The following is a 15,826-nucleotide window of genomic DNA, read 5'->3' on the forward strand; positions in this document are numbered from 1 at the left end:
TCTCCCTTCGCCATGGTGCCTCCAAGTGTCACTCTGAGTGTTTGTGTGAATGCAAGTGTATGTGTGTGTCCCCGAGTCTGAAAGTGTCTGTGTGACTAAGTCTGAGTGTATGTGGTGTGTGTCTGAGTGGGAGTGTGATTGTGTGTGTTTGGGTGTGTCTCTAAGTATGTGTGTGACTCTAGGTGACGGCCAGGGACGAGCTGGTGATCTTGTGTATGTCGGGAGGACCTGAGGCTGCCCACTTCATCTGCCACTCACACACTGCCCTGTGCTCAGTGCTCTGGGGCTGGAACTGAGACCGAAAGGAAGGGCACAGTTAGGCAAGCGGTCCCACAGATAAACACACACACACACACACATCCCAGCACACACACACATTCATAATCCTCCTGTTCACATTGGTTTCTCTCAGAGCGCTCCCCTATTTGCTCCCCCATTTCTCACCCTGATCTCTATTATTTCACATGTATTTATGTCAGCCAGCAATGCTACATCCCATGAATACATCTAATTCATAAGAGATGCAATGTCTCTCTGTACCATTACTCAAAGAGGATAAAGAATAAGTGATGCCCCAAATTGGTAGACAATTACATTGAAATACGCTTGCAACTAATATTTGTGTTTATGAGTCTAACTAAACAGACATTCATTCTCACTCTACCATAGCAGTTTTGTCATAAGTGAGTACATCGCCTACCACATCAAACCTCTATCAATATCTCAATCACATCCCATATAAACAAGCAATAACACTATAATGAAAAAAGAGAAGACTGTATTGGCTTTACCTGACTGATGATGGAGAAGAGTAGATTAAAGGCGTTCAGGCAGTCAGTGAATCGCGGGCTCAGAGAGCGAGAGTCACAGGGAGACAGTTTCCAGCAGCAGGTCAGGAGACTGCGGTGTTTGACAGACACCGCCGTTCCACTTCAATCAACAGACCTCACAGCGGGACCTGCGCCATTCAGTGGTCAACAGCGGTAACGCAGTCACTGGCGGTGATAATAACAATGACATTAGTCTTTACAGGCTTATGACATAGAGGTATTGCATATAACGAAACAGAGGTTGTTCGGACATGCTCCTTATTGTGGAAAGACAGCTAATTCAGTTCTTAGGATGACCGATAAAAATGGTTTGACCTTAACGAAAAAGCTGTTCTCAAATACTTTTCAGTCTGTAATGACAATGAAAATTAAACATCTATATGTGATTAATGATACATTGCACATGACACTAACATTGTTGTCTGGTGACATTTTTGGCGTGGCTATCCAGCTATCATAACAGTGTACTTTTCTCACAGTGACAATCTGTCGTCTTAAAATATCTTCTTCCTCCTTGCATCCGTGCTATGTGATGCTGGCACCTGACCAAACCATAATGACACCAAACCCGAGTGACAGTTGGCTGGATCGGTTTCCCATGCGGACCAGAAGCACTGTGTTGTTGTAGAGGTGATAGCATAGGAATGCGTAATATGTTGCCCGGTTTCATGGGATGATAGACACCTGACTGTGACGTAGCCCTAAAGTGCATTATGTGATTAACCTGGGACAGGGATAGGCGCTGAGTATCAGTGTGTGACTAGAGGGGACCAGTGCCGCGGGAGAGAGACAATGCTGCGGAGCTCTCATGCTGCGAGTTTCAAATAACTCATTATCTAAGTCACCATCACACCTTATAGGCACAATGGTATGATTGCGCGCGCGCGCACACACACAAGTTTATACAGTTTATAGGTCTCCGTCTGAGCACGATTCATTAACACCTATGAAGATTGTGTGTGTGGATGTGTGAATGTCTATCTGGGAGTGTGCGTAACTGGTCAGTCCAGTTCAAGTGTTCAGCAGTCTGAACACACAGGCCTATAATAAACATTTACCGGTAGGACTATCCCATGCTTTTTAGATTGTTAGAGGTTAATCTCACTCAATAGTGTTTGTCCGGCGATTCCTTCAGAGCACAAGCAGTCCCACAGAAGACCCGTCTCTTCTCTCCTTTCTCATCCTCTTCGCAGAATATCTTCTTTCACAAAAGTGCAGCAAGCCTCTAACCGCAGAGCAGAGTCCACTTACCTGCATTCTCTCAGAGACTCTGCCAGCTGCCAGGGCCCAGAAACAGAGAACCCAGCCAAACCCTCCAGACTTCTTCACACATTCCAAACATTCGCCTCTGAAAGATATCACAATCGGGAAATCGCTCATATGAGCCGCATTACTCCATACATGTTTCAGATAATGCTAAATAATGCGTGAAGAGGAATGCGCAAATGAAAGGTTGGTTGGCTTAGATAAAAAGCCCCTTTTGGAAAGAAATATATGGGACGTAATTCCAGGCGTGCTTAGTGTTATTAAATATGTTAAGAGAGGAAATGCGTTCTCTTTTACTCCAGGATCTCGCTGGCAGGCCGCTAGGCCAGAAGAGCACATGGTGAGACAAAGAAAATACCTAGGCCTATGTCGGGTTTTAGGCCTAATGATGATCAAAATATTGACATTAGATTCAATGTCCAAGGTATTTCCAGCTGTGTCTACTCTGCCCCCCCCCCCCCTCTCCCCTCTTATATTGACCACCCCAGGACTCACATTACTCTCCTTGAGTCCTCTTCTCTCTCATGTCTCCTGTGGTCCTTGTGGCTTCAAATATTGAAAATGGATAATGGTATTCATCTTGCCATGACCAGGCAGAGCCCGTGGAGAGAACAGGACACACACACACCAGCACACTGACCTCACTCAAGTGGAAAACCACAAGGCATGTGAAGTGAAAATGGAGTCTCATTATAGAATGCACCAATGTAAGATGCTCTGGATTAGATCATCTTCTAAATGACTAAAATGGCAATTAAAGCTATTTCACCACACCAAATATATTGTATGTATATATTTTATGTAAAACGGTTAGTAGTCAAGGAATCCCTTCCTAAAAAAAATGTACAACTAAACTTTTCATTATCAGTTGAGAAAAGGTCTAAAGCAGCAAGAAAATGATTGGACAGTTGAGGGACGTAGTTTATTATTGATCAGGAAATAAGCAGGTGTGGTGCATAGTGTACTGTACATTTAAAGACATGGAATCAGTTTCCATGTGTGAGGTCTATACTTTTGTTTCAAAGTATATTTGTTTAAGACTACCAGGAAACACAGTGACCCTGATTTAGCCCACTGCAGTCAAATGTTAAATGTGATTGCACCTTTTCCATAAAGACAGAATGATGATGCAGAATGTTTTCTTGACGCACGCTAGACTATAGCCACTTAATAACCACCAATCAAACACAACATTAATGCACTTTAAAATAGTGCACAACATTCACAGTGTATTCCATATCGTTGGTAATAGTTACAGAATAGGAAGACGTGTTCAGCTTAGGGAACATTTTACAGGACTGATTGATAGACACATAGGAAGATACGGCTGAATTGGCTGTGTTGGGTTTTCATCACATTGCTAGAGCGGTAGTGGAGGCAGTTGGAGCCCTGCTGATGCTCAAGGAGTTATGTGAGACGTCAGCAGCTACAGAGGAAAGAGGGGAGTAGAGGAGGCTTGGATGAATATAAGGGGGGCTGTGACTAGGGATTGGGAGCAACATCTCCACCCTGGACAGACCAGAGGGACTACTGTATATGAGTATTGCCTTCACTTCAGGAGTGAACTAAGAGGGATGTTTCTGTTGGGAATAGGGTCTGTGTGACCAGTGGGTGGGATTTCAGGGTCTCTGTGAATGTTCCAATTGGTCAGGACTCAGGAGTGTCCGAAGGGGGCCTCTGTGTTGAGGGGCCTCTGGACGATGACAGCATTAGCTAGGTCCGCCTGCTCCAGACTTAGCTCCTCCTCCCGGAGCTCGCGGAAAGGAAGTGAGGTGGTCAAGATGAAAGGTGAGCCGTTCCTCTGACAGCGCTGGACATAGTCGTGAACGTCACTAATCCTGAGGAGGACACAACACAGAGATGAGCTCACACATACAGACGCGTAGAGGGAATCATGCAGGCACACAAAATTAGCATTGGCAAACAATTCTGTGAAATCAGAAATTCGTTAAATAAATAATAATGATCAGTTATTAGCAAACTGTGTCTCGGAACAACATAACAGGAAAATAGTCAAGTATTTCCCCTACAAAACATCTACACATCATTGCTCTCTATACCAGTGGTTCCCAAACGGTGGGGCGCAATTTCGAAATTGGGTTGTGCATCATTAGTTTTCCTCCTGTCATGTAAGTCATTGCATACCTTAGAGAGCCATTTAGAACTTGTCAGAAAATGTCCAGAACAACTAGCCCACATCAGCTAACGTTTTTTAGCCCATAGATTTTGTTACATTTGAGTCACTGAAATATACATTGAATAAACATGAATTGCTTACAGAATTGCAAGAAATAAGCTTTAAAACATGCAAAATGTTCTCTACGACAACAAGAGGGGTGTGAACAGTTTGTGTCATGAACAGTGTGTGCGCCCATAGAAATAGGTGTGTTGCGTATGTAACGGATGTGAAACGGCTAGCTTAGTTAGCGGTGTGTGCTAAATAGCGTTTCAATCGGTTACGTCACTTGCTCTGAGACCTTGAAGTAGTAGTTCCCCTTGCTCTGCAAGGGCCGCGGCTTTCGTGGAGCGATGGGCAACGATGCTTCGTGGGTGACTGTTGTTGATGTGTGCAGAAGGTCCCTGGTTCACGCCTGGGTATGGGCGAGGGGACGGTTTAAAATTATACTGTTACATTGGTGCCGTGACCTGGATAACTGGTTGCTGCGGAAAAAGGAGGAAGGTCAAAAGGGGGGTGAGTGTAACGGATGTGAAACGGCTTGCTTAGTTAGCGGTGTGTGCTAAATAGCGTTTCAATCGGTTACGTCACTTGCTCTGAGACCTTGAAGTAGTAGTTCCCCTTGCTCCGCGGCTTTCGTGTAACGATGCTTCGTGGGTGACTGTTGTTGATGTGTGCAGAGGGTCCCTGGTTCACGCCCGGGTATGGGCGAGGGACGGTTTAAAATTATACTGTTACACGTACCCACGCGCAAGGGGGAGCGCAGGATGTTCCCCAATGCTGGAAGGGAGGCCTGAGTGAAAAGGTTTGGGAACCCCTGCTCTATACCACTATATATGCGACTTGTTTCAAGAAGCTAGGTGTATGTCACACATCACGACTTCAAAATAGAGGCATTTAACATTTTGAATCTATTTTTTGTATGCGTTTCTTGGCAGAAATACATTCAGGAACATGAGAACTTTCATGTGCCTTAATAATAACAAACTTGAATGCCATCTGTAAATATACACTATCGTTTAAAAGTTTGGGGTCACTTAGAAATGTCCTTGTTTTTGAAAGAAAAGCACATTTTTTGTCCATTAAAATAACATCAAATTGATCAAAAATACAGTGTAGGCATTGTTAATGTTGTTCATGACTGTTGTAGCTGGAAACGGCTGATTTTTTATGGAATATCTACATAGGTGTACAGAGGCCCATTATCAGCAACCATCAATCCTGTGTTCCAACGGCACGTTGTGCTAATCCAAGTTTATCATTTTATATTTTTTTAAATAATTTTACAAGTTTATAATTTTTTCCATTTGATCATTAGAAAAACCTTTTGCAATTATGGTAGCACAGCTGAAAACTGTTGTTCTTTATTTACTAGAAAGCTAAAATTATGTTAAAAGATACACAAAAACACATTCTAGGCTATTGATTAGAACTTAGTATAATGGGCCAACACACTATGGTGCGTGTTACCCAAAATGGGGATTTAAAAGAGAGAAAAAGAGAAAGTACACGAGAGAAATATACATGTGGGTGCATTTGTCAGCTATGCTTATTTTAACCCTAGCCTTGCCCCAAACTGCCGCTCTTATGGGTCAGAATATAATGATGTAATTACGTGTGGGAGGTCTCAGATGGGAAGCTCCGCGTGGGTCGTTTAGGCTTCTCAATGACGCACTTCTCCGGCGCAACTATCAGGTCGTCCACACGATGTCAGTGTCCTTTTGGTCTGATTCCTCGCCCTTGTTCTGGGAGGGCTCTTCTGAGGGCAGACAGCTCTGTAGCTCAGAGTTCACAGCATAGGAATGAAACCGTGTAGATACCCCGATTCCATGGAGAGTGGAGGTTAGGTGGTCTGGCTTGAATCCACCCACTTAGACACAGCTACTCATCAGTAGCTTGGGTAGACAACTATTTCTTTGTCTTCAACCTTGGGTTGAGTTTTGGATTCGTTGACTTTTTAGACCTCGGCTGCAGCTTGGGTCACTTAGTCTGATATGTTCATTCTTCACTCACATGTCTTATACCCTCGGGTCAGAAGTGGGCGTCACCACCTTTAGGGCAATTCTCAGGGCGTACCAAGTTAAGAGGCAAGGTCTAGATTTTACTCAAATCCAATTTTAGACAACTAACTTCACATTTCATCTTTACCAAAACATTCTCTTTGATTTGGACATTTTCCACACAGCGTACAATGTATAAACACCAAGCATATCCTAGGAAAACTCTTAGTTACAATGTTTTCGTAATAACATCATCTATTAACCTTTACTAACAAAACAAAACAATGACATACATTTTCATATTCCATCTATCGTCATGACCACCTTTGTGGCTGACGGAAACCATTGTTCCAAAGTCCCTTTTTTGCATGTTTAATGTTCTGAGGTTGGTTCTCCATAGTGAGATGACACAGGAATGTTGTCTATGGCCCAAGATTTACCAGGGGCGTGAGGGGTCATAAAACCCCCACATCTTCAGACCTCTAGATCTCGCCTCCTCTGTTGGGGTTGAGAGATAATCTGTAGGGTTGTGGTCTCCTTTAACCAGATCAGGACATTCATGACAGACCCTTTGCTATGAAACTCTAAATTGAGCTCAGGTGCATCCTGTTTCCATTGATCATCCTTGAGCTGTTTATACAACTTGATTCCAGTCCACCTGTGGTAAATTCAACTGATTGGACATAACATATAAGGTCCCACAGTTGACAGTGGACGTCAAAGCAAAAACCAAGATATGAGGTCGAAGGAATTGTCCATAGAGCTACAAGACAGAATTATGACGAGGCACAGATACGGGGGAAGGGTAACAAAAAATGTTCTGAAGCACTGAAGGTCCCCAACAACACAGTGGCCTCCATCATTCTTAAATGGAAGAAGTTTGGAACCGACCAAGACACTTCCTAGAGCTGTCCGCCCAGCCAAACTGAGCAATCGGGGGAGAAGGGCCTTGGTCATGGAGATGACACCAAGAACCCGATGATCACTGTGACAGAGCTCCTCTGTAGAGATGGGAGAACCTTCCAAAAGGACAACCTTCTCTGCAGCACTCCACCAATCAGACCTTTATGGTAGTGGCTAAACAGAAGCCACTCCTCAGTAAAAGGCACATGACATCCTGATTGGAGTTTGCCAAAAGTCACCTAAAGACTCTCGGACCATGAGAAACAAGACTCTCTGGTCTGATGAAACCAATATTGAACTCTTTGGCCTGAATGCCAAGTGTCATATCAAACATCTCCAATCCAAAAATCAAATCTAGAGTCGCCTTTCTATTTTGCAACAAAGCCTCCTTCACTCACGCAGCAAAACTGACTATCCTACCGATCCTCGACTTCGGCAATGTCATCTACAAAATAGCTTCCAATACTCTACTCAGCAAACTGAATGCAGTTTATCACAGTGCCATCCGTTTTGTTACTAAAGCACCTTATAACACCCACCACTGCGACCTGTATGCTCTAGTCGGCTGGCCCTCGCTACATATTCGTCGCCATACCCACTGTCTCCAGGTCATCTACAAGTCCATGCTAGGTAAAGCTCCGCCTTATATCAGTTCACTGGTCACGATGGCAACACCCATCCGTAGCACGCACTCCAGCAGGTGTATCTCACTGATCCTCCCTAAAGCCAAAACCTAATTTGGCCGCCTTTCCTTCCAGTTCTCTGCTGCCTGCGACTGGAACGAATTACAAAAATCTCTAAAGTTGGAGACTTTTATCTCCCTCACCAACTTTAAACATCTGCTATCTGAGCAGCTAACCGATCGCTGCAGCTGTACATAGTCCATCGGTAAATAGCCCACCCAATTTACCTACCTCATCCCCATACCTTTTATATTTATTTACTTTTCTGCTCTTTTGCACACCAGTATCTCTACCTGCACATGTTCATCTGATCATTTATCACTCCAGTGTTAATCTGCTAAATTGTAATTATTCCCTCCTATGGCCTATTGATTGTCTACCTCCTCATGCCTTTTGCACACAATGTATATAGATTTTTTTCCCCCTACTATGTTATTGACTTGTTTATTGTTTACTCCATGTGTAACTCTGTGTTGTTGTCTGTTCACACTGCTATGCTTTATCTTGGCCAGGTCGCAGTTGCAAATGAGAACTTGTTCTCAACTAGCCTACCTGGTTAAATAAAAGGTAAAAAAAAAAAAATCAAAGACTGGAAGAAACCTGGCACCACCCTTACGGTGAAGCATGGTGCTGGCAGCATCATCATGCTGTGGGGATGTTTTTCAGCGGCAGGGACTGGGAGACTAGTCAGGATCGAGGGAAAGATGAACGGAGCAGAGTACAGAGAGATCCTCGTTGACAACCTGCTCCAGAGCACTCAGGACCTTAGACTGGGGAGAAGGTTCACCTTCCAACAGGACAACGACCTTAAGCACACAGCCAAAACAACGCAGGAGTGGCTTCGGGACAAGTCTCTGAATGTCCTTGAGTGGCCCAGCCAGAGCCCAGACTTGAACCCGATCAAACATCTCTGGAGAGACCTGAAAATAGCTGTGCAGCAACGCTCCACCATCCAACCTGACAGAGCTTGAGACAATCTGTAAGTAGAATGGGAGAACCTCCCCAAATACAGGTGTGCCAAGCTTGTAGCGTCATAGCCAAGAAGACTCGAGGCTGTAATTGCTGCCAAAGGTGCTTCAACAAAGTACTGAGTAGTAATGGGTCTGAATACTTGCTTAATGTGATATTTCAGTAGTTAAAAAAAACATTTGCTAAATATTCTTAAAACCTGTTTTTGCTTTGACATTATGGGCTATTGTGTGTAAATTGATGAGGGAAAAAACTATTTAATCCATTTTAGAATGAGGCAGTAAGGTAACAAAATGTGGAAAAAGTCAAAGGGTCTGAATAATTTCTGAATGCACTGTATATAGTAAACAAGATCTCATATTGATATGAAGCCCCATAGGGAGCCCATACTTCTCTCCCTGTCTCGCTCAGCTAACCGTTACATAATAAATCATGCATATCAGTTATGCAATCCCTTTCTAGGGATCGTATAGATCTAACACTGTCACATCAGGTTTTCTGCAGTCAGCAGGCCCGATGCAGCAGTAGACAGAACACATGAGATAGAAATAGAATGTAAAAAATGGACATACCGGTATTTCTTCCCCTCACAACCAATATGGAACATTGACTTGAATTGGAGTGCCTGTTCTGGGAATTCTAATTATATGAGATACAATTGAAGTCGGAGGTTTAAATACACTTAGGATGGAGACATTAAAACTCGTTTTTCAACCACTCCACAAATTTCTTGTTAACAAACCATAGATTTGGCAAGTCGGTTAGGTCATCTACTTTGTGCATGACACAAGTAATTTTTCCAACAATTGTTTAACAGACAGATTATTTCACTAGCACAATTCCAGTGGGTCAGATGTTTACACTAAATTGACTGTACCTTTAAACAGCTTGGAAAATTCCAGAAAATTATGTCATGGCTTTAGATGCTTCTGATAGGCTAATTGACATCATTTGAGTGCCTGTGCATGTATTTCAAGGCCTACCTTCAAACGCAGTGCCTCTCTGTTTAACATAATGGGAAAATCAAAATAAATCAGCCAAGACCTCAGAAAAAAATGGGTTCATCCTTGGGAGCAATTTCCAAATGCCTGAAAGTACCACGTTCATCTGTACTAACAATAGTACGCAAGTATAAACACCATGGGACCACGCAGCCATCATACCGCTCAGGAAGGAGACGCGTTCTGTCTCTTATAGATGAACGTACTTTGGTGCAAAAAGTGCAACTCAATCCCAGAACAACAGCAAAGGACCTTGTGAAGATGCTGGAGGAAACAGTATCTATATCCACAGTAAAATGAGTCCTATATTTACATTTACATTTAAGTCATTTAGCAGACGCTCTTATCCAGAGCGACTTACAAATTGGTGCATTCACCTTATGACATCCAGTGGAACAGTCACTTTACAATAGTGCATCTAAATCCACATAACCTGAAAGGCCGCTCAGCAAGGAAGACGCCACTGCTCCAAAATTGTCATAAAAAAGCCAGACTACGGTTTGCAACTGCACGTGGGGACAAAGATCATACTTTTTGGAGAAATGTCCTCTGTTCTGATGAAACAAAAATAGAACTGTTTGGCCATAATGACCATTGTTATGTTTGGAGAAAAAGGGGGTGGCTTGCAAGCTGAAGAACACCATCCCAACCGTGAAGCACAGGGGTGGCAGCATCATGTCGTGGGTGTGCTTTGCTGCAGGAGGGACTGGTGCACTTCACAAAATAGATGGCTTCATGAGGAAGGAAAATTATGTGGATATATTGAAGCAACATCCCAAGACATCAGTTAAAGCTTGGTTACAAATGGGTCTTTCAAATGGACAATGACCCCAAGCATACTTCCAAAGTTGTGGCAAAATGGCTTAAGGACAACAAAGTCAAGGTATTGGAGTGGCCATCACAAAGCCCTGACCTCAATCCTATAGAAAATGTGTGGGCAAAGCTGAAAAAGTGTGTGCGAGCAAGGAGACCTAGAAACCTGACTCAGTTACACCAGCTCTGTCAGGAGGAATGCGCCAACATTCACCCAACTTATTGTGGGAAGCTTGTGGAAGGCTACCTGAAACGTTTGACCCAAGTTAAACCATTTAAAGGCAATGCTACTAAATAGTAATTGAGTGTATGTAAACTTCTGACCCACTGGGAATGTGATGAAAGAAATAAAAGCTGAAATAAATCATTTTCTCGACTATTATTCTGACACTTCACATTCTTAAAATAAAGTGGTGATCCTAATTGACCTAAAACAGGGATTTTTACTAGGGTTAAACGTCAGGAATTGTGAAAAACTGAGTTTAAATGTACTTGGCTAAGGTGTATGTAAACTTCTGACTTCAACTGTAACATGATGCCCTGTGCTAGGGGATAACATGGGCCATGTACAGAGTCAGGCACGCTAGATCAAGCGAGGATGAATATGATTATGTCATGGTCAGTAGGATAACCTTAAAAGACCTGGCTTATTCAGTGTACTGAGCTTATAAGAATCATGGATGTAAGGATCAACTGCTTCGGCAGGGCACTTTAGGACAGACACATTCCTATACAGTGAGTTCCTACACTGTTATAAAGGGAAAATTCACTCAAAACAAAAAATATCAAAATATAGTTTATTAGTTCACTGTTGATACAAACTTGACTGCTGACATGTTTTGCATGTCAGTAGTCAAGTTTTCAAGATATTGGACTTTCAAGAAGCAAAGTTTCACTGACCACATTTTGCGTTTTGACAAAATATTGTTTTTGTGTGGATAGTATGAGGGGTTATATCAGTGTAATATCCACCTGTGTGATAAGTTGAACCTCTGCACCAACCTCCTGCCGTCAGCCAACCAGATTTGCAGAGAGGTGACAGGGAGGCCGTGGTCCAGTGTTATCATGGGGATCGGGAGGAACTCCCCCTCCTCGTGCACCGATGGAGACCGGACCACTACTCTGGGAGCAACACTGGACACACACGCACACACAGTCAACTCTTTGAAGATGTCACATGACAAAGCTTTGAAGATGTTTTAGTGTGACACCTAGTGCTATAATATAGCATGACACAACCACCAAGGAAATTGCAAGAACTTCTGACTGAGCCGTCTCACCTGCCCAGCCTTCTTCTCTCTCTCTCCCTGTCTGTCTCCCTGTCTGTCTCCCTGTCTGTCTGTCTGTCTGTCTGTCAGTCAGTCTGTCCGTCTGTCCGTCTGTCCGTCCATCTATCTGTCTCATTGCATGTCTCACCTGCCCAGCCTGTACCCTGGCCCACTGAAGGGGTGAAAGGTCTTCTTCCTGGGAACATACGCCTCCTCTGTTAGATCCTCTACATTCACCTCCAGTTCCTCCTCCTCTGCCCTGCTCTCCAACTCCACAGGCAGCTCACTGGAACCAGACAGACAGGCATGTCAACCAACCAATCAATCAATACATTTTACAGAGAGAAGAACAAAACTGGTAGATAAATCAGCAAGGAAAGTGGAGGGGTGGATGGGAAAATCAGGATCAGGAAAATAGCTAAAGTATATATAGACGGGATATTTGATCAATTAACCTAGTATATTAAAGTAAGAAAAGTAAAGTAAAGTACCCTCGTTTGATGGCTTCCAGGAAATCTTGGTTCTCCTGTACAGAGTAGCTCCTGAACTCCTCGTCATTCAGGGTGAAGCCATCCTTCCACAGTCTCACCACCACCTTCACCTTGAACATCCACCACCACAGGACAACCACAGACATCAACAGGATGAATGTGTATGAGTATTGATCATAACAATATCACAGGATTGAGAGATACTGTAGACTCTAGATGCAGGAACTTCCTGTTTGTTTCCTGACCTTTGAGCCTCCAGAGGCAACATTGCTGATTTTCTCCACCTCATCCAGAAGATCCTCCACAGAGAAACTTCTTCTTATAGGAACCTCCTCTTCCTCGTTCTCTGTCCCATCACACCTGGAACAATTATGAAGGTAACTGATAAAAGTGACTTCCAAATGTGTAAGTCCTTAGGTGTTAGTTCTTTCAGATCACTCACCAGGTATCATCTTTGTCACTCCCTCTTGTGTCAATGTCTTTCATGATGTGTTCTGCTGTTGTCCATCTGACAAAACACATCAGGGAAGAAAACTCTGACATGAAGAATATGCAATATCACTTGTTGTGATGCTTTTTAGACAGCAGTTGGAACAAATATATAATCAATATCATCATATCATTCCATAATTTTAAAAGGCACAATATACGCATGCTCAAGTGCCAAATCAGACTATTAACAATTTGTTTTGATAGATCACGACACGACAGTTCAATCGACTTAGCCATGCAATTGTAGGCTTAAATAAAACCACAGAAAGCCCAGATCTATTGAGAATGTAGGCCTACTATCTAGGCTACAAAATACAAAATAGTAGTTCCTGCCTGTGATTAATAGATCGAAATATTAGTTTGCGCAATATATATTTGTATCACCTTTATCAAATATCACACGTATTCACACACACATTTCAACATGCGACAGAATTACATAAGGCGCGTCTGGCAGACAACGTATTTTGCAAATATGATTCCCTGAAAATATATGCCTAAAATGCATCGCTCATCGAGTTGTGATTACATATTAGCGTTTGCACAGAAATAGGCTATACATATCATTGTTTTACCAGTTCGTGTTCTCGTCTTAATCATGGGCTGCTAGGCTACTGCCAAGTTTCTGATGAGCAATGTCTTTGACGTCAGCGCCGTCTCTGCGCTCCAGCTGCCGTAATGTTTTCACTAGAAGCTCACTTGAAGCGTTCACGTAATAGTCGAACCTAGAAAACTCGCTTGCTAACTGGTTGTAGTTAAACATGTGCGGCGTTCAACCAGTTAGCAAGTCGAAAATGTCTGAGATTCCTGGTTCCGGCTATCACGTGAACGCGGCATCTGGTTTGGCCTCTGTGGTGCTGACTGAGCACTACCTGCTTTCTTTTGGTAGTAGTTTCAGACTGAAATAGACTATTTAATACTTTATAAACAAAATATACTCTATGCCATACTGTAGGCTAATGGAGGTGTTTGTGATTCATGGTATTTTGTGCATAGTTAAAGAAATGTTTAGTATGATAGGAATATTCTCAGTTTTTTGTTAGACTTTTAGCTATTAGCTAGACCCATCCATCACACGTTCAACAAGAACAAAACAGATGGTCAGCTCCGTTGGCCAACACCGGTAGTATTCACCCTCTCTCTTACACACACACGATGCATATGGTGTTGTTGTGTGGCCTATAAGCACAGTGAGTCAGAGACACTTTCAGAATTTTAGCAATTCGCTTGATGAAAGAGTAGAACATTCTACTGATTTCCCGTGCAAAATAAGCATTGCTAAACAGTCTGTTAAGAAATTAATTACAGGTAGGCTACTACAATGAACAATGAATCAGTTATTTGCATGTTCATCATTTCCGTCCAGTTGTGCTCTGGCTGCAAACCAAAACAACAGCTGCACGCGCGCACGTGGCTCGACTGTAAATTGCAGACAGCAGGAGACATTTATCATTTTATCAAGTGAAATATCACATTTAATCGAATAAACTCAGTAGTATCAGTTCATTATTCTTAAACGAGACAATTAAATAACCGTTACATTCTACAAGAAAATGTCCGTTATATTAGCTACAAGTAATTGGTTTAAAAACAGTAAAATACGAAAGTTTTCGGAAAACTGAAATGACTTGACTTCAGGCAGATTATATAGCTAGCCAGTTGTAGTAGAGTAGAGTGGCAACCCCCCCCCCCCCAGAAAAAGAATATATATATTTGTGTGATATGGCTACATGCAACTATTTCAATTAAACGTTTGATCTATCCTCATCAAATAACAAAACTTTGGTATTTCTGAAGTCTAGTCCCTGGACTGACAAGCATTGCAAAGCGGAAGTGGTCCGCGAGCGAATTTTGCCAGGAGAACTAGCGAAAGAGAAATGGCGCTTCAATGCCGTGCTCACTGAGGCAGTCTACAGACGGATAGACAGACTAAACAAGTGCAAATAAACTGAAAAATCATGGTGAACACAAGAAAGAGCTCTCGGCATGAGCCGAGCACTCTCTTCATCTCGTCCAGGACCCGATCTTCCGCCAGGAATGAAGAACATGAAGAACATGTAAGCGGGTTATTTTCTCCCTGCCCGGCAAGCTATGCTAGCTAGCTTTGGCCTCAAGCCGGTTCTCATTACTTTTTTCTTAAAAAAAAAAGTGTACAATATTTGACACCAACATCATTTATTTTACGAATGCATGTGGCTTTGCATGCATTAATTAAAAAGGTTGCCATTAACACGAACGGCATTGCTTGACTGATAGCTTGCAGGTTAGCGCGTTGCTAGCTCCAAGTTGAGTTCCCTTTGTGTTGCCCCTGCTACAGTCTACCGCACTGGCCCACCGACTGGCAGGAAAGACTGCTAGCTAGCATGTCTTGGTGTGTACTCGACAGCTTAAAACAAAGAGACACGGGGCAGTTGACGTGTTGAACGTTATCGATAAGAATGTTGTATTGCTAACCGTGTTTATCGCTATATGTAAAGAAATGACGGGCTATTGCTAGCTAGCTTGTTGTGGGGGAAGGGAACTCAAAGGGAACCCTTGTGATTCACAACAGTTGACGTTAGCTCGCTTTATTTAGCTAGCTAGCTTGAAGTTGAACTCGCTGAACTTTTTTGTTTGTAAAACAACTTGAAGTGAACAACTATACGGGCTACTGTTGACTTAATATTAAGGGGGTTTAGTTTATTGCAGGTTAAAATAGTATGCTAAAGATTAAATTGTTAGTGTCGGATTTGAAGCATTATGTCACAACAATAACGATCCAAAATGTAAACAATGATGTACCAATGTATACGTAAATGTAGCCAAGATGTTGTGAATACAATTACACATTGCAAAATTAATATTTGCTTACCCTGTTGAGTGTTTTACTGATTTATTGTCAATTTGAAACTTAACGTTAGTTACTCTGTCATGATAATTGAAATATGTCTTCAA

General features: G+C 42.6%; 3 protein-coding genes across 8 annotated transcripts in view; 1 reads left to right on the top strand and 2 right to left on the bottom strand.

Moving 5' to 3' along the window:
• The window catches only part of LOC123995270 (major facilitator superfamily domain-containing protein 2B-like), a 26,230-nt gene extending 25,252 nt beyond the window's left edge, over positions 1-978 (bottom strand). Inside the window, exons 1-2 of the mRNA XM_046298763.1 lie at positions 792-978; positions 1-292 (exon numbers count right to left, since the gene is read on the bottom strand). The exon at positions 1-292 is cut by the window's left edge and continues 73 nt beyond it. Of these exons, the coding sequence (XP_046154719.1) occupies positions 1-14 (14 nt within the window). The 5' untranslated portion in view covers positions 15-292; positions 792-978. The remainder of the gene's footprint in view (positions 293-791) is intronic.
• Positions 979-3,003: 2,025 nt separating this feature from the next.
• On the bottom strand, positions 3,004-13,602 carry ubxn2a (UBX domain protein 2A). Of its 2 annotated transcripts, XM_046299360.1 has the most exons (7): positions 13,468-13,588; positions 12,843-12,908; positions 12,646-12,760; positions 12,401-12,510; positions 12,058-12,195; positions 11,614-11,775; positions 3,004-3,934 (listed from the first exon to the last, which is right to left on the bottom strand). In XM_046299360.1, exons 2-7 carry the CDS (start codon positions 12,884-12,886, stop codon positions 3,751-3,753), a joined length of 753 nt encoding a protein of 250 aa, XP_046155316.1. In that variant the 5' UTR covers positions 12,887-12,908; positions 13,468-13,588; the 3' UTR covers positions 3,004-3,750. The 2 variants fall into 2 exon arrangements, with proteins under 2 accessions (XP_046155316.1, XP_046155317.1); XM_046299361.1 differs by lacking the exon at positions 11,614-11,775 and having other exon boundaries at positions 13,468-13,602.
• Positions 13,603-14,705: 1,103 nt separating this feature from the next.
• The window catches only part of atad2b (ATPase family AAA domain containing 2B), a 153,975-nt gene continuing 152,854 nt past the window's right edge, over positions 14,706-15,826 (top strand). For 3 of the 5 annotated variants that reach the window (XM_046298765.1, XM_046298766.1, XM_046298767.1), the window contains exon 1: positions 14,706-14,949. In XM_046298765.1, the coding sequence (XP_046154721.1) occupies positions 14,851-14,949 (99 nt within the window). In that variant the 5' untranslated portion in view covers positions 14,706-14,850. The remainder of the gene's footprint in view (positions 14,950-15,826) is intronic. The other 2 variants (XM_046298768.1, XM_046298769.1) reach the window with 1 other exon arrangement.

Source organism: Oncorhynchus gorbuscha, linkage group LG14, assembly GCF_021184085.1.
Source record: "Oncorhynchus gorbuscha isolate QuinsamMale2020 ecotype Even-year linkage group LG14, OgorEven_v1.0, whole genome shotgun sequence".
Taxonomy (NCBI): domain Eukaryota; kingdom Metazoa; phylum Chordata; class Actinopteri; order Salmoniformes; family Salmonidae; genus Oncorhynchus; species Oncorhynchus gorbuscha.

What these genes read in the sequence shown, in the direction of transcription:
- ubxn2a (XM_046299360.1), bottom strand. Translation starts at nt 12,886, where the DNA reads ATGAAAGACATTGACACAAGAGGGAGTGACAAAGATGATACCTG. An exon ending in CTGGAAGCCATCAAACGAGG is followed by an intron (nt 12,196 to 12,400) that starts GTACTTTACTTT and finishes GTCTGGTTCCAG; the next exon opens with TGAGCTGCCTGTGGAGTTGG. An exon ending in CCAGGGTACAGGCTGGGCAG is followed by an intron (nt 11,776 to 12,057) that starts GTGAGACATGCA and finishes GTGTGTGTCCAG; the next exon opens with TGTTGCTCCCAGAGTAGTGG.